This window comes from Pleurodeles waltl, chromosome 3_1 (assembly GCF_031143425.1).
Source record: "Pleurodeles waltl isolate 20211129_DDA chromosome 3_1, aPleWal1.hap1.20221129, whole genome shotgun sequence".
Taxonomy (NCBI): domain Eukaryota; kingdom Metazoa; phylum Chordata; class Amphibia; order Caudata; family Salamandridae; genus Pleurodeles; species Pleurodeles waltl.
Genome location: NC_090440.1, coordinates 1,678,619,686 through 1,678,643,105, shown reverse-complemented (window position 1 = coordinate 1,678,643,105; position 23,420 = coordinate 1,678,619,686). Strand labels below are relative to the sequence as shown.

The following is a 23,420-nucleotide window of genomic DNA, read 5'->3' as shown; positions in this document are numbered from 1 at the left end:
AAGAGTAGCAAGACTGCAGGCAAAAATCTAATTTTCCTGCACCGCCCTCTGCACAATGTCATGATCTTTTGATATATCAGACAATGCTGCAGAAGGTGGATGGCCTTACTGTCTGTCTGTTCATCACGTTTTATGCTAGAGGATTGCTCACCCAGTTGTTCTCACACATAAAGAAAACAAACAGCAAAGACTAAGTTCCATGAAGGTTTGCACAAAGAAATTGTCATTGTTAAGCTGTTCCTTCTCTAGAGGTCACTAGTTGCCATACTTCACTGATCATAGCAACTACCCGAAACCAACAAAGAATTTTGAGCACCCTCTTTTCTAACATATTTAGTTATTTGTCAGACTTCTCTTTATATCCTATTGGTTACTCTTATGGTACTTTAGTCTTTCTTAAGCTTGATTCTACTATGAAAACATGATCAAGAAGGTACCTTTTGGATTTCTCATATCTCCTAGGATTGTCTTTTAAGACTAGAAAATTATGTCTTGGCTGTGCAATGCTTGGTATTTACTTGTAGAAAAGCTTGATGCACCAGGGATGTCTTGCCTGAAACAAGGGTCAGTGTCAGAAATCTTGGGCAAGGGCACTGAGTGGATGAGCTATCTCAGGTACAAGGCCCAAGTGTTGATTCTTGCAGTGTCTCAAAGAATATATATTCAGCTTCTTCTCTTTCATTACTCTTTTTTTCTTTTTGCCTTATTTGTCATGTAGACCGGATAATTCCACCTTCTTTTACACGAAAACTAAAGGAAACAAATGGGTTGCTGGGCTCTTCAGTTGTCCTGGAGTGCAAAGTTTCTGGATCACCACCAATTTCGGTTGCCTGGTTTCATAATGGAAGTGAAATCATCAGTGGAGAAAAACATCAAGCCACATTAACAGACAACACATGCTCTTTGAATATAAACTCATTAGCAGCAGAAGATAGTGGGAATTACTCCTGTGAAGCTACCAATGTAGCTGGATCCGATGAATGCAGTGCTATTCTATCAGTAAAAGGTCAGTAACTTAAAAAAGCTGACATCCTTTTGTATAGTTAAATTCAATCAGCTCACATCATTTAACAGTAATCTTTGCATATGTGCCATAGTATGACTAGTATTAAAAATCATTTGTCTAGCTTACAAAGCTGCCCCCCTTACGTATTGCACTGTAAATCTTAAAATCTCAGATGGTGCTTTTGAGGTTCAATGATAAGAAGTGACCATTTAAAACCTAGCAAGATCTTGCTCTCCAACATCTGTTATGAAACTTCCCATCCATATAGAAATTTCGCACAACTGCCCCTACTCTCATATTGCAGAATCCTAACAACCCCCTGTTCTATTGATCACTAAAAAACCAACCATCTATGTTCATCTCTTTTCACCTCATATTTTGTTTGTCTTCATACAAAACACGTCACTGAACCTGTCTTTCTGCCAAGTACTCAAAATGTGCATGCATTCTTCTCTGCCTCCCCCTTCCTGTCTTCATCAATAAGATATTTATTGCAAAGTCCATCCAGTTCTGTGTCATTAACAAAAGATCTTTTTAAGGAGCCTTGACTTCATCTTTATCGCTTCATCCCAGGAAAAGTGCCATTTGCTCACTGGGGGCCAGTTTGCACTAGTTAAAAAATAAAATAATATACTAACAATGGAAACCCAGATTCTCACCTCTTGTCTTTGTTATGTTACTCTAGAACCTCCCACTATAGTAAAGAAACCAGAACCTCAAGAAGCCTTACCTGGTGAGAATATAACATTTACAAGTGTCATCAGAGGAACACCACCATTCAAAGTCCACTGGTTTAAAGGAAGCAGTGAACTGGTATCTGGAACCAACTGCAGCATCTCTTTGAAAGATTCCATTGCAACGCTGGAGCTTTACTGTGTGGATGTTTCTCAAAGCGGGGACTTCTCTTGCCAGGTTTCTAATGATGCTGGGAAAGATTCTTGCACAACATATCTTTTTGTAAAAGGTTGGTGCCTATATCCATTATTCCTCTTACTTTTACAGTACCCACCTTCCACTGAATACTTGACATTAAGTGAGTTTTCCCTTATTTATCTTTTTTGTTTTAGAACCAGCTTCATTTGTGAAGAAACTCAATGATTGCAATATAGAGACAGGAAAGTCCATTGTTTTGGAATGTACATATACTGGAACAACCCCCATTTCAGTTACATGGCAAAAGAATGGTCATAACATCACTCAGTCTGAAAGATGCAATCTGATTACTACAGAAAAATCCTGCATACTGGAGATCTTCAACAGTGCAAAAGAGGATGATGGTCAATATGTATGTAAAGTTGAGAATGAAGTTGGACAAGATTCTTGTCATGCCTACCTTTCGATCATAGGTGTGTGTCTTTTAGCTTATGTTTCCATCATCGTTTAAATAATAGTGAAGCTATATTTCTCTTCAATCTTAATATTTAATTGTTTGTTCAACAGAACCACCATCTTTTGTGACCCAGTTGGAGCCTTTGGAAGTAACTGTAGGAGATTCTGCATCTCTGCAATGTCAAGTAGAAGGAACTCCAGAAATTACAGTGTCATGGTACAGGGGTGATACAAAGATAAGACCAACGGCTACAAACAAAATGCATTTTAAGGATAATGTGGCTACACTGGTTTTCAGCCAAGTGCATTTATCTGACAGTGGAGAATACATATGCAAAGCCGAAAACAGTGTTGGAGTTGCTTCATCTTCTTGTCAAATTGATGTTAAAGGTCATTTATTTTACCTTATTTTTAAGCTTTTTACTGTTTATATTAATATATATTTAGCTTCGATTTAAGTTGTAATTGTATGCAGCAGTTCATCTTTTTTAATGAATGCTAATTATTTTCATTTGCCTGCCAAGATTTATATGCACAGTGGCATGTTGAAAAGCTTACCTTTGTTGTCATTGATGCTTACTCGCTCAATTTGTAATATTACCTCATATTCTATAATACATTTCCTGTTTCTGTGTACTGTTGCAGTACACAGAAATAATACGAAAACTTCCAGTAAGCTTTAACGTTTCATATTTTTCTTTTTACAGCACAACAACTTCCACCTTCATTTGTAAGAAAAGTGAAGGACATTCAGGAAACAGTTGGATTGTCAGTTACATTTGAATGTCAAATAAGTGGTTCAGAACCAATTGATGTTTCTTGGAGTAAAGATGGGGTTCTTTTGAGAGACTCTCTTCATGTGCAGACGTCATACGTAGATAATGTAGCCACCCTACAGATTGGGCAAACTCAAAGGAGTTCTGCTGGTCAATACACTTGTACTGCTACCAATTTTCTTGGAACTGCTTCCTCAAGTGCCAAGCTCATACTCACAGGTTTGTTGATTATCATTCGATTTTAGTTTAGTTTAGCACCATTCTCCTATTTGTTTTATGAAGCCTAACTGCTTTGTTCTGTTTCCTAGAAAAGAGCACTGGGCCCAATTCTGAAGAATAGTTGTAACTTATAACTTTCTTAAATTAGACCTATGTCTGCTCTTAACATACACCTCTTGCATAATCACTAACAATCTCTTCCCAAACAGGTGTGACACAGGACAGTCTATGGAAATAGTTTTAAGTGATTGGAATTCACCGATAAGACACTCAAACTTATAAATCTATGTCCAAGTATTTTGTGAATATGTGTAAAATGCACTAGGTTATGGTTAGGATATTTACATATATTTATATTTAACCTTAGTTATTCTTACTTCTCTCACTTAAATATTTTTCTCTAAGGTCCTGTCTTTTCCCACCCACCCTTTTAAAAATGGACTTTGGGCCCTCTTTCTCACACTTTACACTACATACAGCAGTTAAGCCTACAAAAGCCAAATTGCAACTTATTGTGATGTAAGAGTCCAGATAAGTGTGGTAAATGCCTTAAAATATTTTTGAAAATAAAAAAGTTACACCTGAGTGGATGTGTACCATATTTATATGAAATTTTTGTAATCATTCCCATGAGCCCACCTCCCTAACCCCCACCAGTATTCCCACAAGTACAAGCCGTGGACCTCATTTACGAGGTTTTGGTACAGTGTAGTGTTGCAAGGATTCCTGCTGCGCTGCCCTGCATCAAAAGAAAAGGGCAGGAATAGACTGGATCTTTGAGATATGGCGCAGTCCTGTCCTTTGTCCCTGCTTTGGCACACTATGGGCTGCCATGCGCCAACGCAAGCACCTCTACATCATGGTGCAAGCGTGTCTGCGTTGCAAGGATATTTGTTTTTGTGCAGGAAGATATACCTTCCTGCTCAAAAACAATCATGAGTGGCATTTTCCTCTTTATATGTGTGTGCAGAATGCAGCACACAAAGAAAAAAGAAAAACAAGGAGAAATACTTTTATTTATTTGCACCTCCCTTATGCCTCCTCTGTGGAGGCATAGATTTTTGATGCATTATCACATTTACAAAATCTCGTACATCTGGGAATGTCTCATATGCCATGGGTGCTCACAGGAACTAATACCGTAACACCCATGGTACACATCCCTATTGAGGGGTGAGGCAATGCAGTGACTTGCGCTGCATTGCCTCAGTCCATAGCTACAAGGCCATAAAAAAAGCTATGCAGGGTGACTTTATGTGGCCTTGTAGATATTGCCCTGAAGATTGCACTGCTAGACCGTCACTAAAAGTGACCTTCAGGGGCACACAGAGCTTGTAAATAAGTCCCTGAGCACTTATCTTACAGACTTATCTGAGCTAAGCATTCTTAAATCACTTTCATGAAACACATTTGAAAGCATAGGTTACTCCTATTTGCAGATGTACCTCAGTCCTAAGACAGAAAATGTTCTTCATGATTCAGGCTCAATGTGCTTATATATAATGTCACACAAATGAGTCATTAGGAAGGCCTGGCCACGAGTAATTCTTAGTTTGTTTTTTCATTTTTAGAAGGACGTCAGCCTCCTTTCTTCGATGTCAAACTTTCACCCGTTGACATTCCGGTAGGAGAAGCAGCTGATTTTGAATGCCACTTCACTGGCACTCTGCCAATTAAAGTTGCATGGGCCAAGGACAACAAAGAAATCAGAACTGGTGGAAATTATAAGATCAGCCAACTAGAAAATACATCCCACCTCACAGTGCTAAAAGCAGACAAGATAGACTCTGGGCAGTACACCTGCACTGCGGTGAATGAAGTCGGAAAGGATTCTTGCACAGCTGAACTTCGGGTGAAAGGTAACCAATTCTAAAAGTACACATTTTATATATTGAAAGAGTTATTGTAAAGACAAAGCTAATGTTTATTGAGAACACCAGCATCACAGTGGTTTGTAAGGACTTAAGTATGATCATTAGGCTATTTCTCATAAACGTCAGTAATTTACTTGTGAATGCAATTCTGACATTTTTGAATATGCACAGGATTATAGTAGTGTTCTGTTCTTAGGAAACTGTTACAGTTGGTTATTTCCCATGGGTATTTCCAGAATTCATCTGTGCATTACTTCCCCGTAAAATACTGTTCTTCTGCATAAATGTAACAATTGTATATTTACATGTATAAGTATTTTTACCCATGGAAAGCCCCTCCCCCAACATCCCTACTACTTTTATTAGTGTCCCTCCCCATTTACACCAGGATATGCACCCAGACTTCACAGGAAGAAATGAGTGATTGCAAATGTGTCTCGAAAACTTTGAGAATACCCCCAAACTCAATTTGTTTGAGTGTTCACCATCTCAGGAAGAACCTGGCCTGGAAGTTTAGACTGGACTGTTGCAATTGGAGAAGGGTTGAGACTGATATACATATGGCTAGGTCTAAACTGAGGTGCATTGGTGTGAAAAATAACAATGGGTTGGGAATTGGGCACTGATTAATTATCAGTGGATAAGATTAAGTCAAGCATTTCATTCATCACTTTTTTGTATACTTTCATGTGTTCATCTTCTGAGGCACTGTTTTGTAATATGTAATATTGTATATGAGCAACTCCATTTCAAAATGTAAAGTCACTTTTTCTAAATTCAAAATATGACCACACTTATGACTGTAGATATTTGTAAACCATGTTCAACATGCTATTAGTCTACATTATACAAGGGCTAATTCACCAGGACACAATTGAGAAAATTAATTGTGGGTCCTTTGCTGAACTAATGTAACACATTATTTTGCCTCTACATAACTTCGTTCAGTAAACAATAGAAAATGATAGTCAATGAAAATCACAGTGATTTATGGGATAAAAACTGGAGAAAAATGATTTTTCCTCTTAGTCTCTACCTTACATTAACACCCTAAAATTGTGTGAAATCAATTTATACCATGTTTACTCTATTTGAAATAGTATTTTCCCCCCTTTTGTGCATTGTTGGAAAATGGGTTATTGGTAAGGACATGTAAGTACCTGCACTTAGCAACAGGCCACTAACCTCCACTTAGGTCCAGTTAGGTCTCAGTAAATTAAACGTAGCTCAAAACTTGGTAGCGTGGCAACGAGCGACAAGGCTTAACTTAGGACACAGAGTGTAAAGCATTCAAATATCACTAAAAAGTAATTAAATGATACACAGGAAACAGTTTAAAAATCCAAAACCAATTTATAAAAATAGATTATATTTTTATCTTTAAAATGACACAAAAGTGAATAGAATCGGATAAGGGGAACCGGAGATATGAATTTTTAAAGAATTATTGCTTTCTAGCGCCTAGAAGCAAAAAGCGCCAATCTGGTCGCACCTTGACCGGGGCAAACTCAAAAGGCCGACCGCGATGGAGCCTGACTCCGCTACAGCCCGCGGGAGGCCTCAGTCAAAAGTTTACCTTCGGACTTAGTCGTTTTTCTGAAGATTTTCTTCAGCGGGAGGAACCTGCCAGTCGAATCCGACCTCTTGAAACTCTTCTCTGGATACGCGTCACGAGAGCCCTCCGTGGAGTCTTTTACCTTCGGACTTAGATGTTTTTTCGAGGTGAAAATCCTTTGACCGAGGCAAACCTGGATCTTGATCCGATGTCTTTGGAGCCCTCCTCGGATACACTGGCTGGGAGGTCCCGGTCAACTTTCTACGTTCGGACTTAGTCTCTTTTTTGGAGAGTTTCTTCACCGGGACGAACCTGCAAATCTGGCTGGGTTGCGGTTGAGGCAAGCCGGCTAGAGTTGCCGCTGCGGGTCGGTCCCTCTATGGAGCTTTTTTTCAAAAGTTCTCCAAACTTCTCCAAACTTATGTATCTTCTTCCAGATGTTCCTTTAAGGTTCTTTTGGGGTCCACAGCTCACCCCAAGGTTCCAGAAGCTCTGAGATGATCCTTAGGGGTGTGGAGTACAACTCCCAGAATGCACCTGGCGCAAACTCCTTTTTGGCCACTGGACAGTGGTCAGGTGGTTGATTTCTTCAGGAGTTGGTACAGGGGATTCTGGTTAGCAATTTTTCACCCGTAGCAAACACGGAGTCCCTCCTTGAACCAGTTGAAGCCAGGCAAAGTCCTTGTTGTGGTGAAGCCCAAGTGTGCAGCTGGTGCAGTCCTTCAGAGTGCAGGGTCCAGGTGCAGGCCAGGGGTCCAGCAGGGCAGTCCTTCTTCTTCTGTGGTTCTTCCTTGTTGGAATCTGATGGGGATCTGGTAGGGAACTAAGGTGTGGGTGCAAGTCTGCCAGTTTTATCCCTGCTCCTGGGTGAAAAACAGGGGGCCCTTCCCCCTGTGATGACCACTTCCTGGGAAGCGTGGCAAAAATCAATCCCAGGGAGCAACATTCCTCAAAAATCCATCATGGCTGAAAGTGATTTTTGGAGGTTACATCTGGCTGAGCCCACCCACTGGTGTGGCTAAAAATCCTAAACACACCCCTCTCCTGCCCTCTCCTAATCTAATCAAGGGGGCACCTAATTGTCTGGGTTTGCACGATGTGGGGGTGTTGATGGGTTGTTTCAAATGTCTTTATCTGCCTTTGAAGACCAGTTTGGCAGCCCTCCCCTTCCTGCCTCACCATCTGCTGAGGGGAAATCTCCTCCCGCAGGCACATGTCTTTGTGTGAAGCCAGGCCACTTCACACCTCATCAAGGCAGCCTGGCCAGGGAACAGCAGCAAAAACAATGCGGGCGGAAGTTGCAACTTTTAAGGTAAAGTTTAAAACTCTTTGCCTTAACAAGTTATATTAAATCCAACAACTGGAAGTTGTGGGATTTATTCTAACAATTAGGTTGATACCAAACTCTTGGTATCTGTTACTTAATAAAGTCTCCCCATTCTAGCCTATGGAGGCCATTCACTACAATGAGGGAAAAACGAATTTGTCTGTTTTACCTCACCAGGGCTTATAAAACTATTTTTATAAGGCCCCTGCTTATAGTTACATGGCACCCAGCCCTAGGGGCATATAGGGCACACCTTAGGGGTGACTTATTTGTACAAATAAGGTAGTTTCAGACTTTGGAACTACTTTTAATTCCAAAGTTGAATGTGCATATAGCTTTAATTTAAAAGCAGCCAGCAAGGCAGGCCTGCCTTTAAAATGACACTGGGCACCTCAGCAGTGCACTACCTATGCTGGGGTCCCTAAACCTACATGCCCTACCATATACTAGGGACTTATAGGTAGGTTGACTTAGCCAATTATAATTAGCCTAATTTGCATACTGATTTTACACAGAGCACATGCCCTGGGACTGGTTAGCAGTACCCAGGGCACCATCAGAGTCAGGAAAACACCAGCAAAAAGTGAAAAATGGGGGCAAAAAGTTAGGGGGCCTCTGCAATCAGCCCAGTTCTCTCTCACATGCATCTATGCAAAGTTTTTGTAATAAAGACTCCTTTCTTGTCATGTACTCAAATCACTATAATGAGTTTTAGTTTGACACAATATTATGCAGTTTGAACATTCAAGAGGATTCTGGATTTGGATTTAGATATTAGGCAAATGTATAAAGAATGACAAATAAAATATATACCTTTACTATGACTCAAAAAAGTCCCAAAAACATTTCAATTTTATATATATGCCAGGTTACGTATAAAATTGACTTTTTAAAGAAACACAAATTAATATATTATCTATGAAAATTCTTAGGTCATGATTGTTTAGTGCACACAACATTATTGGCTTGAGTGTTTAACACCAAAGCTCAATGAGGAAAGTAATTTCTTTTTAAGTGTGCTCTTGTTGAATGTTTAGCTATTGGGATCTGCAGTCCAGAGCAGCTAAGTTTTGCATCGTTTTGTGAAGGCTGGTCACTTTTCATTGATTTTGGAGTGCTTGTAAGTGTGTTCTCAAAGGCCCATACCAGATGCCAGAAGGCAAATTCTTTTATTTCCTATCATATATTTTGCACAAGGTGATTAGTCTGCCCCATGAACTCAGTTCCTTGTGCTGGTACCAATCCTCTTGGAATAAACACTCCTGTGATTTAATTTCAAAACAAAATAGACAGTAGTGCAGGATGTGAGTCCGAGTTCACCATTTCAGTTAACCCAACAACAAAAACATGACACGTTTCAACCGTAGGCTTGTTCTCATTTACACTAATCTCATCAACCTGCTATCTGTATAGTGTTTCTCCTACCAAATGCCAGTGGGCAGAATAAAAGCTCTAAGATGAGTGGATTCCACATACATAATAGTAAAGCACAAAATAAAGACACCATAGGGAAATAACTAGGAAGAGGAATTGTATGTACGAATATTCTGATGAATTGCAGAGGAGGTGTGCTCATCAGAAGAATTTGTTAATTTCAGCTGTGCTTTTGGGGAAAAAAAACATACTGACCACTTTTTAATACATACAATTTATTGGATTTATGGTGGAATATAAATGGGAAAAATAAACAGTATGTCAATGTGATTACATGAATGAACTGGAGCCCACAAATGGGCATGATGGGAAAAACGCTGGCATGTGAAATAAACGGAAGTGGCAGGAAGGTGAGTTATTAGCACAGTGCAAGAACAGAGTAGTATGCTAATAACCCATTAGAGGGTAGAAAAGGATAAAAATGAACACATGATTTTTGCTATAAGAAATTCTATAACCTATAAGGACATGTAAGCTTAGCATGACAAATCCAGAATGCTTTGCAAAACTAGGGTTTCATGTGGGTAGAATCATCATCATTATTATGAATTGAAAAATGGCCTTACAGCTCAGTACTAAAAATATGCCTTGTGATGAAAGTATGTACTGTGGTGTTTTACCACAGTGTCACAGTGGTAAACTAGACATATTAGCAATACAAAGAGAGCAGAAACACAATTTGGATTGCGTGGTGATGGGATTTGTGTAAATGCAAACGAGAGTACAGTTGAAATATGTACTTTTTTTGTTGCTGGGTGCTGGACTAAATAAAAAAGGTGAATTTGAACTCCCATCCTGGAGCGCCAACCATTTTCTTTAGAAAAAAAAAATACAATCATGTAAATTTTCACAGATAGATTTTTTTGGTTTGTCATTTGATAAATCTTTGCAAAACATTCCCAATAAAACGTTTGGGTGCTCTATCAAGCAGGGGCCGAAAAAAAAAAAGGGAAGATTCTAAAACACAATTTCCTCATGCGATTTCCATGGGGATTTTTGAATAACGCTACAGCGCAAACGGCTGAAAAGATTACACCAAATTTAGCTGAAAACTAGACCTTTATCCAGAAAGCATGCTATTTGTGATTTGGTGTGAACTTATTCAGTAGTTTTGGAGAAATTAAAGTTGAAAATGTATGTATAACTGGATGGGTGGTTCTGCGGGGGTCCCACAGGAGTCCTACAAACATTCAACTTCAAATAACAGAGAGATCTGATTGACTGAAGGAGCTTTTTTTCACATCAGCCACCTTGTTCCCATGAGAGTGAGTGGTTCTCTTGACTCCTACAGGAGCCTGCACTCTGGTTGACTGGCGACAGCAAGAAAAGAAATGTTGTGGCCGTCATTATAGGACTCAAGCAGCGGGGTGCCACAATCATGTGGGAAAGCCACGTCAGTCAGCGCAGTTCCAATGTTCCCATGGGACTACAACTATAGGCGAAAAAAAGAGGGGGGGAGATAACCGTTTGGATTGGGGAGTTGGGGAGTCCATGGGAAGGAGGGTAGAGTGCAGTGCCTGGCCAACCCCACTCTACACATTCACAGATTCTTGAGTTAACTAAAACTGCTGAAAGTGCTTTTTTCAGTTTAAAATGTAACAGTTAAACTGATATTTTCATCTAACCAGAACATCACTTTAACCTTTGAAATTGTAGTGAATTTCTAATGTTTTTAGGTGTAAAATAAGATATTATTGTGATACTAAAATATAGGCCCATATTTATACTTTTTGACGCAAAACTGCGCTAACGCAGTTTTGCGTCAAAAAAATTAGCGCCGGCTAACGCCATTCTGAAGCGCCATGCGGGCGCCGTATTTATTGAATGACGTTAGCCGGCGTTAGCCGCCGTCGGCGTCTGGTGTGCGTTAAAAAAACCGACGTACACCAGGCAGCGCCGGCGTAGGGGAAAATGGAGCTTGGGCGTCAAGAAATGGGGCAAGTCAGGTTGAGGCAATTTTTGCGCCTCAATCCGATTTGCGCCATTTTTCTTTCACTCCCAACCCCCATAGAAATGACTCCAGGCATAGTGGCATGTAGGGGGGCACAAATCGGGCCCCCCTATGCCACAAAAAATAAAATAAATACTTACCTGAACTTACCTTAATGTCCCTGGGATGGGTCCCTCCAGCCTTGGGTGTCCTCCTGGGGTGGGCAAGGGTGACAGGGGGGGTCCCTGGGGGCATGGGAGGGCACCTCTGGGCTCCTTCAGAGCCCACAGGTCCCTTAACGCCTGCCTTTTGCAGGCGCTAAAAAACGGCGCAAAAGCGGCCGTACGTAATTTTTTTTGACCCGCCCACTCGCGGGCGTGATTTTTGCCCGGGAGTATAAATCCGACGCACATGCCTCGGAGTAGATTTTTTAGACGGGAACGCCTACCTTGCATCTCATTAACGCAAAGTAGGTGTCCACGCTAAAAAATGACGCTAACTCCATGGACTTTGGCGCTAGACGCGTCTAACGCCAAAGTATAAATATGGAGTTAGTTTTGCGTTGAAATTGCGTCAAAAAAAACTACGCAATTCCGGCACAAACGGAGTATAAATATGCCCCATGATGTCATTTTAACCTTTGTTTTTGTCAGTAAATATATACACATATATTTAGTTTTCTATAGTTTAGTTTTGTCCCATTTCTCTCTTCCCCTGACAAGTACCCATATTAAATCTACCACATGACCCATGGTGCAAAGATAAGAGAGTATAGGATGCCCAAACTCTTAAATGGTAAGCACCTTACAAAATAATGCACAGAATTTAGAAGACTGTTGCTCTTAATTGCTATTTTCATTCTCAAACAACAGACAAAAGTGACATATGAAAGTTCGGGCTTTAATATCTTGAGCTGATTCTTACGTCCTTCAACATATATATTTAGTACATGGTTTAACGGTTATTATGAGAGGATTCATTGTGCTAATGAACGTCTTGATAGATGTTTTATTAAAAATGTAGTGGTTTCAGGTGCTGTTATTTATGGTCTGTACTTGAGTTTCTTCAGTGTGTCAGTCAGAATAAATAGCCATTACATTAATAACCATTAGTATTTTCTCACCTGAATATCTTTATATAAGATAGCATTAGAAAACAGAAACAAATGCTGTTGGTCCCAGAATTGTTTCCCCCAAATTTCTAATTCATTTTCATTTACAAATACCTGTTGTGAAGCTTTGAGTTTAGAATCGCACATCAAAGGTTGTAGATTATCCTGCCTTATGACTAGGGCTCCCAGTTTATCATTTTTACCGATTTTGACAGATAAATACAGACAAAAACTATTTGTTTTCCTGTCTGCATTTATTATTAAATACACAAAATTGGAAATTAGGCCTTCTTCAGATGCCTTTCTCTACTGTAAATCATGAATGCCAGGTCAGTAGGGGTATAGGTTGAGAGGTTGGGAGATGAAAAAAGACAATAGATGTCCTAATTAAGCTTGATTTAGTGCGTATCGACAGTCATTTCTTCTACAATGCAAATTTGTTCAGATAATGCTATTGCACTCTCTACTGCTGAAACATTTTAGATATTCAAGTGCAAGTATACATTCATCAGTTAAATAGTTGTGGAAAAATTCACCTTGCAGCTTTATTCATACAGTAAATGCAAAATAAAAATGGATAAATACAAAAAACATGAGCAAAAAATCAATATGGATAAATACAGATGAAAATGTTGAAAAAATAAATACCATAAAACCGGGAGACCTACTTATGACTAATGATCTGCAGTGCCATCATAAATCCTCTGTAATACTGCCTGTCACATTAAGGGTCATATTTACACAGAAGTGGCGCAGCTTGGTGCTGCCTTACAATTGTCAGTGCCGCGCTGCGTCACTTCTGAAATGCAGGGATGTGCCATATTGACGCAAATATGGTGCACCCCTGTGTTTCTCCTAGCGCTGGTGCTAAATTTAACTGCCAACACAGGCATCCTTGCACCATACTGCAAGGGTGTCTGCGTTGAAGGGATTGATTGTTTATGATTGTTTATGAAGGTGTCCATTCTGCACGTAAACAATCTACAATGATGAAGTAACAAATTGTCATTATTGAATGGTTATTTATGTGCAGGAAGGGGCACCTTCCTGCACATAAACAATCATTAACAGTGTTTTGCTTTTTCTGCAGCACACATAGAAAAAGCAAAAATGAAGAGAAATAAAAGTATTTCTGCTTGTTGCATCAAGCTATGGCCACCCCTGGGGTGGCAGTAGCTTTTGCCACTGCCACAGATTTATGAATTCCTGTAAATCTAGCCTAGCACTGCCCTGTAAATATGGTGCAGTGCACAGCTATGCCGGAACATCACAAAAAGTGACACTCTGGTGGTGCTAGGGGCATGTAAATATGCCCTTAAATCCTTCCATACATCCATGCACAAATAAGATTCATGATTTCAACAGCATTGAAATACATAGCCTTTATAATAGCACTGCTGATTATTAGTCCTAACCCATGTAAATCAGGGTATCTTGTGTTGATATAATTTTGTTTGGAATAACATGAAAGCTTTCCCAATTTTGATGATTCTAGCCTTAGATCGCTAAAAGGTGTAAACCAATAATCGATGTGTTTACTTTTGCATTCCTTAAAAAAAAGAAGATCAAATGCTTACTTGCATGCTTAGGAAGACCATGAAGCACCTACGTATACAGATGGACTACAATGAGTTAATCATTTGTAATGAACACTCTTTTGCAGAACGAAAAGTACCACCAACTTTTACTAAGAAGCTCTCTGAAGCAATTGAAGAAACTGAAGGAAGCATGTTTACACTTGAGGGCCGTGTGGCTGGTTCTCAGCCATTAGCTGTATCTTGGCTCAAAAACAATCTAGAAGTTGAAGAAACTGCTAACCATGAAGTATCCTTCAAAAACAATGTTGTGCTGCTGCGTATCAAGCAAGCAAGCCAGTCAGATGCTGGTTTATATACATGCAAAGTGTCTAATGAAGCTGGAAGTGTCCTCTGCACATCTTCTGTTGTAATTAAAGGTACATCTGAATTATGTTTCGCTTGTATACGTTCTTCCTCTATTTGCCTCAAAACACACCTACAGCTTGTATGGTACAATAGGTGAAATAATCATTCTGTCACTGCTAATTATGATTTTTGAGCAAGGATTTGTGACCCCATAAACAGCCTTACAAATATTATGAATCAAGATACAATTCTGCTCACTGAAATAGTCCTAAAAATATATATGAACTAGAACTCTTGCAGAAAGATTTATTATACTAAGAGGGAAAACAAATAACATAGTGTGATTCTGCATAGTAACTTTTAATCTACCAGCCTTCCATCGGTGCTCATTAGTTCCTGAGTATGTTCTTTAATTTTTGTTAACATTTTGCCAAAAACAACTAGACTGTATACAAAATTAGAACATATAAATAAAATATGATCCAAAGATTCAAGTAGAGCTTTACAAAATTAGGCAGGTCTGACAGTTGTATTAACCCTTCTCTACCCAAACTCCTTTTATCATATGTAAAGAATAGAAGTGTTACCATTTTTGTAGCAATTTACCAAATACTGCAAAGGCAACTGTTGTGCTGTCAGAAAAGATGTACTAATCGTTCTTATTTTTTCAGTATGTCAAGTCAATATAGTTAGAGAGTCTATTTGAAAGTATGCTAGCAATTCCACAGTATTAATGGGATGGCCAACAATGTTCTAACATTATAACTATCAGCTTACAAACATTTAATACCAATCTATTCAGCAACGTTGCCAAATGCATTTGCTTCTTCACTTCCTCCTTCACTTTCTTGATCCACCACAGCAATAAGTCTTGCATAAAAAGAATGTCAAACTATTACAATTAGGTAAATATAGAACATTCTGTGTGAGTTACAACTTTACCATTTAAATCCTTTGTTGTTCCAAACCACCTTTTCATGGAGAAACAAAATACACATTTCATTTTTAAGTAATGAACTACCTTATGTTTAAAAAAGGCGTCTGCCTACGTCAAGTTATCCCTCACATCATCAAAATATTCATACTTAGAATACTACTGCTGTGACCACCAATGCTGGACTATTTCTACTGTCAAAACATATGCACTCCATAACTTATTACTTAATGAAGAATGTGTTTCCATTCCAGAGCCCAAAAAACCTCCAGTGTTTGATCAGCCATTGGAACCAGTGATGGTTACCGAAGGAGAGAACTTGCTGCTGACTTGTCATGTACAGGGATCACAGCCAATCAAAATCCAATGGCTTAAAGCTGGCAAGGAAATAAAATCATCAGATAAATGCAAGCTGGGCTTTATCAAGGGAACAGCAAGTATGGAACTGAAAGCTGTTGCTAAAACGGAGTCTGGCGATTACTTATGCAAAGCTACTAATGTTGTAGGAAGTGATACTTCCAAAGCAAAGGTTTCTGTCAAAGGTAAGTTTCTAGCATGAGTTGCTCTTTTGCACATTTTCAGATATCTGGTTTGACCACTTACTGAAATAACATAAATGGTAGGTGTTAAAATGAATCACAATTCTTTAAAAGAATCAATTATGTATGGAACATAATGCTAGCTGAGCAGACATCTACTATCCTTTATTCAATAATTGCAATTCTATATTGGCTTCGTAGCATTCGCCACAAACCTGCATGGCATATTAAGGCAGAAAGATTTGCCACCACCATACATTTCTTCTTCACCAACTTGTATCAACCTCAAATGTGATTTCTTTAATTCATGGGAATTTCCCAAATGGAATGTAAGACAAAATTCAAACTAAAAATGTTTCATCTGGTACAAGTTGGCTCCACTCCCTCATGTAAACATATGTTTCAGAAAGTGGAATTTAACAATTTTACAGCTGTGAGCAAGGCCAACATGGCTGAAACATTAGCTAGTCTCCATATACTAAATAAACATGAACAACACTGACGTTGGCCTCAGAGAATAGCTCATCCCTTACTATTGACTAAAATGAGAGAGTTATCTCTGATATCTATCTATCTATCTATCTATCTATCTATCTATCTATCTATCTATCTATCTATCTATCTATCTTTTATTATAAATATATTATTATAGTGAAATAAGAACACACAAGTCAATGCTGGTATGCTGTCCTGTACGTCATTATTCCAGGAAAGGGTAATCACATACTGTATTGCATGTAAACGCACGCATTCATAGGTTAAGCACACTTTTATTCATAGTTTAATCACAGATCCTTATACATAGCAATCATGCACTTACTATTCCCTGTCCATGGTCAAACAGTTATCTGTCTTCACATTTGTAAATGTAACTTAATTTATACCATGTTATCACAATATTGTATTATACTTTCCAGAAAAGCCAGCTGTTGTTCCAGTGGTAAAAAAAGCACCCATTGATGGAAAACTCTTCTTTAAATCAGAACCTCCCGGCATTAAAGTAGCAGAAAGTAAGTATATTATCATCTTTGCATCATACTAAGGATCCCAATACTTATACATAACATTTACTCTTGAAAAAATAAGTTAAAACTAATTCACCATTTTTGCTTTTTCCAGAGAGCACAGCCACATTCATAGCTAAGGTTGGCGGTGACCCTATTCCCAATGTTAAATGGGTAAAAGGAAAATGGAGACAACTAAACCAAGGAGGTCGCATTGTTGTACAGCAGAAGGGAGAAGAAGCCAAACTGGAGATTAAAGATGTAACCAAAACTGACTCTGGCCAGTACAGATGCATCGCTGTCAACAAACACGGTGAAATTGAATGCAGCACAAACTTGCAGGTTGAGGAAAGGAGGCAGGAGACAATAGAGGGAGACCTTCGAGCTAAACTAAAGAAGTGAGTATAATAACGTACATTGACAAGTTGATGAAGTTACCTGTTTAAAGGTTGCTAAGTACCTCTGTAAAGCCACAACATGAACATTATCATGGCTTCACAATAATGAACGGTGGTAGTGGAGGATAGCTAGTCACATGAACCCAGCAGAGGCCAGCAACAGTGTCCAAGACAGGTCCAGTGAAGCTGGCCAACTCGTAATGCAGGAAAAGGGCCTCTTGGAGATAGTAGCCCAAACAGTAGGTCAGCCTTATGACCCTTGTAGTCCACTTCTTTGTGCTAGGTAGAGGGAGAGCAGAACCAGTCTTCAGGGCTCTTCTCAGGTCACAGAAAGCAGCTGCAGCCCTTTTTTAGCCTCCCACAGGTCCGGGAAGTGTTCTTAAGAGGATACTGTGATTGCCACATTTATGCCTGGCACCAGCCTGTGGGTGGGAATGACTCTTGGCACCTCATTGGTTAGAGAGGTGCCAAACGTCATTCCCACCCACAGACTGGTGGTAATTCAAAACTGGTTCTGGGTCAGCCCCTTTTCTATGGATTTTGATGCTTCACTATATTTACAAGAACTTGTAAACCTGGGGATGCTCCAAAATCTTATGACTCCCCAGGAGAAGCGTAACAAGGAGAAATATTTATATTTCTCCTCATTTATTCCTCTTTCTATGGGTGCTGCATTCTGCAACACACATAGAAACAGACATATGCCTCAGAGGATTGTTTTTGTGCAAGAAGGGACATGCAACACAGGTCCAAGTGTGCCTGCGTTGGAGCTAGACAGCCAAAAGGGCGCCAGAACATGGGAAAGGACAGAAATGAGCTGTGTTGTAAAAAATACACTGCATTCCTACCCTTTCCCTTTCAATCTGTGCTGCACTGCGTGACTTGGCCTTAAATATGGCTCTTCAGTTGTACTATTTTTTACTAGCTAAGGGGCAAAGAAGGAGACCGGCCCAGGTGATATGTACATCTGCTTGTGATAGGGCAGGCCTCTTTGAAGTTAATTACGTTCCTAGGCACAGCCCAAATGATCAGCCCACCAGAGAAGCAGAACATCTCTCCACACCCAGGGCCTTTGTTTCAGTTCTGGGAGCAAGTTCACACCTGATCAAAGGGGCTATTCAGCTCCTGTGTGACAGCTGGAAGCTCATGCAAACTGTATCTTTAGACTTTAAGCAGGTAACAAGCCAATTTTTAAAAGTACCTGTTCTAAGGTATTTCCTACAAACCGGACTTTACCAATGATTGGCTTGTAATAAATATTTCATACAGTTTAAGAATTAACTAACCCTGTAGCTGGTTTTTGTAAACAGAGAAAGCAATATAACATTTAATATTGTACACTAATGCTTTCTTATGGAACATCTGACCCTGTTACTATACAAATAGCCTTTAGGTCTCTTTTACTGTATGGAGATGTTTAACATTTACATTTTACATGTCCTACATTTATATACCACACACCCTGCCTTATGGCTGTGAGGCCTACTCAAGAGTCACCTATTAATATTTAAAAGGAGGGTTTAAGCTTGTCAGAAGGGATTACTTTGACAAGTCCAATTTGATCAATAAACCTGCACAGCCTGGCTACACATGGCAGGCGAGCAGTAATGTTTGCATAGTCACTGCAGTGGGTGGCACAATGAGTGCTGCAGCCCACTGGTGACATATAACTTACATGCCTTGGGTACACTTTCAATACTATATACTAGGACCTATCGGAAAATTAAATATGCCAATTTCATCATGTTGAAAGAGGAAACACAGTAACTTCATCACTGGTTGGCAGGGGTAAGGTGGACAGAGTATCTCAGACAGCAATAGCAGCCAAGGCAAAGGTCTGCGAGTACTCCACACAAAATATGGTCATTTCCAATAATTTAACAATGTATTTAATTTATTTGAAGCAGTTTACATAGAACTACAAAGTCTAATTCAGAGTGTTGGAGTGCATGAACTATAGTCCATGCATTATTGGATTTGTAAAGCATGACAATTTGGCACTGGCAAATTGAATATGATAAGTGCTACTATATCATCTGCACAACACCACCACAACTACATTGTAGGATATTGCATCATCTCAGAAGGGTGTGGACTTCCTGATCCTCCAATTTTAATTTATTTACTTTTAACCCTTTCCTTAACATATTTATATAATTGTTATTGCTGTAGCATCCCATAATGTAAAATGGCCGAGTAGTGCCCCATGACGTAGTGGATATGATGGGGTGTTGGAGTGTCATAATTTGTAGAACTTGTAAAACCTGAGATGGGAAAATGGCCCGGCCAAAATAATCAAGTTAAAAATACAGATGTATCCGGTAGTGGTTGGGTATATATAAAGATGTGGTATATCGGCAACAGACCTGTGAGTATCTGGGTATAGTTTATCCAAGTATGTTTCTTTAAGGCAGATGAATTTCAATGTTGTCTGTAGGTGGTTGCCGCAAAGTGTATTCACAATGAAAATTTTGTGATGAATGAAGCTCCAGGATAAGATGATTTAAAAATAATTTAGGAGGCCCGAGGTTTTTTACTGATTTTCTATAACAGCAAACTATTCAAGTCATCATCTAGATTTACAAAACAGTTCCTTAATAATACATCAGCAGGGGATTCCATAGTTTTGGGATGCATGGGAGCCAAGACAAAAAGCTAGGTTTAACTCTGAAAAATATTTATTATCTAGCACAAAGCTTAATTTGCAGATTGTGGTTTTGATTCTTTCTCAGAGAGATTTTGGCATCTTCTTCACATTGCAATTGCACACTAATAAAAATGGTAAACAGAATATTGTAACATTATTATAGTTAAAAGTGATTCAAATAAATAGATTTTAAAAATTCAGCTTGTTAACTTGATCCATTCTGTCAACAGGACACCAACCAGGAAGAAGGAAGAAGAAGAGCAACCCATTGATATCATGGAACTTTTAAAAAATGTTGATCCTAAGGAGTATGAAAAGTATGCTCGCATGTATGGAATTACAGACTTCCGTGGCCTCCTACAAGCCTTTGAGCTGCTTAAAGCAAGCAGGGAAGAAGAGAGCCATAGAATGGTAGTCATCACATTTGCACTACTTTGAAATACCTTATTACTATGCTAATCATGTGGCCACATACACTGGTGTCCCTTAGAAAATTAGAAAAGCATTATGTATGTAAACAAAAAATAATTTATCTTTGTCTTCCAATCAGGAAATTGAAACAGTGGGGAGGTCCCAGGCTGAGGAGCAAGAATTTGATGAATTGGTCCAGTTCATTCAACAAAGGCTCACCCAGGCAGATGTAAGCTCGTGTCTGTGCGCTGCCACAAGTATTTCTTGAAAACCATACGAATTGCAGTTGGACTAATGTAAATCTTTTTTTTCCAGCCAATCACTCTGATCAAGGACATTGAAAACCAAACAGTATTGACTAAGAATGACGCTGTCTTTGAGTGTGAAATTAAGATCAACTATCCAGAAATAAAGCTTTCCTGGTACAAGGGAACAGAAAAATTGGAATCAAGTGACAAGTATCAAATTAGCATTGAGAATGACTGCCACATTCTTAAAATCAAGAATTGCCAGCCACAAGATCAAGGAAATTTTAGAGTTGTCTGTGGTCCTCATATCTCCAGTGCTAAACTAAGTGTGATTGGTGAGTAAACTAGCAAGTTTGAGTTTGAGCATAGCTTTGCAAAGAAATCTGTTATCTATATTCTGTGAAAATAAAATGTAAAACATTAGCTAAATTAGCTAAGGACTTGTAGCCGTTAGTGTTTTGGCAAACATTTAGGTAATATTTGCATGTTTTTAGAGAATAGAAGAACATTCCGAACAGCACAAAACGTTAAAATTAAAACTGTTGCCTTGTGAAAAAGTCAGCCTTTTTCTCAAGTAGCTTTACAAAGACAAAATATCTTTGAAATACTAAATGTATGTTGTTACTTGGTAACAGAACCGATGGTTGAAAGGCACATTGAGGATAATGTTATCAGAGAAGGACACAGCTGCACTTTGACCTGCCAGTTCTCTGTGCCGAATGTAAAATCCCAGTGGTACAGGAATGGGAAAGTAATTGAGCCACGTGGTAGATACAGAACAGAGGTGGATGAGAAAGTACAGAAGCTGATCATCAAAGATGTCACCACTCAAGATGCAGGACGATACACCTGCAAGTTTGAGAGCCTGGAAACCACTGCAGATTTAATGATTGAAGGTTTGTAAAAACAGTTGTTGATTTACCCACATATTACCTTTCTCTATTAATGACAGAGCAGTCTTGTTACATCTTCATAAGGTATAGATCTAGGGGCTTTATATCATTAAGTGCAGTGGTGCATAGCATTGTACATGTGAATGTAAACATCACTGTTTTCATAAAACTAATTAATACTTCATAAACATCACAGTTGTATCACAGATGGTTACAGAAGAGCCTAACAAATGGGATACTGTTCAAAGTTTTGCTGAAAGATGTAGCTAACAATAGGGACAGAATTCTCTATGGCAAAATGTCACCAATAGGGACCTTTTTGGACATTAATCTAGACGGTCCTCTTGTGGTTCCTTTTATGATGACTAATAGAACAGGAAAACAATGCACAGAGTGAAAGAGAGTGTTGTATTTGTAGGGGATTGTGGGTGAGTACTGTTTGTGTAGTGTGAGTTTTGTTGGAGCTAAATTATATGAAAGAATAACAGTGAACTGTACTACAAGTATATACTCAAAGGTTAACACAAGGCAATCTGGATTAGAGAAGAAAATGGATCGTCATCTGAAAGTAATGAAAATAATACATCTGTTGAGAACATAATTTGTCTTTTTTTTACCAACAGCAGAACCAATACAGTTCACAAAGAGCATACAGAATATTGTAGTGAGTGAACATGAGTCAGCCACTTTCGAGTGTGAAGTATCTTTTGATGATGCAATAGTTACATGGTATAAAGGAACAACAGAACTGCGTGAATGTGAAAAATACAGCTTCAGAACTGCGGGTCGTTGTCATTACATGACCATCCACAATGTTTCGTCAGAAGATGAAGGTTTGTTTGCATTGTACCTGATTTACTCAGTTATTCTTTTCCCCTTACCTTCTTTTGCTAATATGTAAGCTTGTCTTTATTGCTTCAGGAGTTTATTCTGTAATAGCAAGTCTAGAACCAAGGGGTGAAGCAACAAGCACTGCAGAACTCTACTTGATGACTAAAGGTAAGTGGATACTGATTGTGTATTACCTAATTATTGTTGTGTAGTTAAATTGTTCAACAAAAGTGTCATATCGCAGCACAGAACCAAAAAATAGGGAACCCACTTCAACACATCATTAGCAAAAATTATGTTTAAATGATTCTGCATAGTCTTGCTAAAAGTTATTTGGACAATTAAATAACATACTACTACCACATTATGGGTACTAGTTGTTATTTCAGACTTTCAAGGAACACTGGGCACTAAAGTTGGCAGATACTGTGGGATTCACAGTCAAACTGCTCTTTAGCTATTAGTTGATGGTATAGCATGGTGACAACCAGTAAAGTGAATAGTTGCTATTTAAGAAAGTCATTGTTTCATATATATGATTATCACCATATTCTAGCCTGTTATATGCTGTATGCTTTCTGTACAGATTGCAAACACAGCCTGTAGAGAAAGGATATGCTTGAGGAAGATAGTATTTGAATTGATGAAAAGTAACATAAATCCCTTTGCTTTTTTTCAGAAATCAAATTGGAATTAAGACCACCTGGTAAGGAAAGATAACAAAAATGACACCTAAGTGTACTTGACAAATATCTATAACCTTTAGTTATGCCATGAATACTGTTGCATGCTTGATAGCATACGCATAAGTAGATGTCATTAAAATCTACAAATTTGATTGGAAGTTATAATGTACCAAAGAATTCAATAGGTTGTTCTTTTGTTAACTCCTTTCAACGTCCAACATTTTGTCCTTTTGCAATAGTGACAATCCGAAAATTAATAAATGAAAAAAATGTAACGCCTGGCCTTCCCCCTTTAAAGCAAATCATGAATTTGTTTCAACCACAATGCTGACAGTATAGCATTTTACAGACTTCAGGTACTTGGACGCTTCAATTGTGAAAAGCT

The 23,420-nt window shown here is 38.8% G+C and overlaps 1 protein-coding gene across 1 annotated transcript in view; it reads left to right on the top strand.

Annotated features, from left to right (window-relative positions):
- Positions 1–23,420, top strand: part of TTN (titin) — a 371,797-nt gene that overhangs the window by 125,658 nt on the left and 222,719 nt on the right. The window contains exons 90-106 of the mRNA XM_069225433.1: positions 719–1,006; positions 1,692–1,970; positions 2,074–2,352; positions 2,447–2,725; positions 3,043–3,330; positions 4,902–5,189; positions 14,225–14,515; positions 15,633–15,920; positions 16,835–16,927; positions 17,037–17,319; positions 20,197–20,377; positions 20,517–20,606; positions 20,693–20,960; positions 21,261–21,521; positions 22,142–22,351; positions 22,440–22,517; positions 23,029–23,055. Coding sequence (XP_069081534.1) covers positions 719–1,006; positions 1,692–1,970; positions 2,074–2,352; positions 2,447–2,725; positions 3,043–3,330; positions 4,902–5,189; positions 14,225–14,515; positions 15,633–15,920; positions 16,835–16,927; positions 17,037–17,319; positions 20,197–20,377; positions 20,517–20,606; positions 20,693–20,960; positions 21,261–21,521; positions 22,142–22,351; positions 22,440–22,517; positions 23,029–23,055 — 3,771 coding nt within the window. The remainder of the gene's footprint in view (positions 1–718; positions 1,007–1,691; positions 1,971–2,073; positions 2,353–2,446; positions 2,726–3,042; positions 3,331–4,901; positions 5,190–14,224; positions 14,516–15,632; positions 15,921–16,834; positions 16,928–17,036; positions 17,320–20,196; positions 20,378–20,516; positions 20,607–20,692; positions 20,961–21,260; positions 21,522–22,141; positions 22,352–22,439; positions 22,518–23,028; positions 23,056–23,420) is intronic.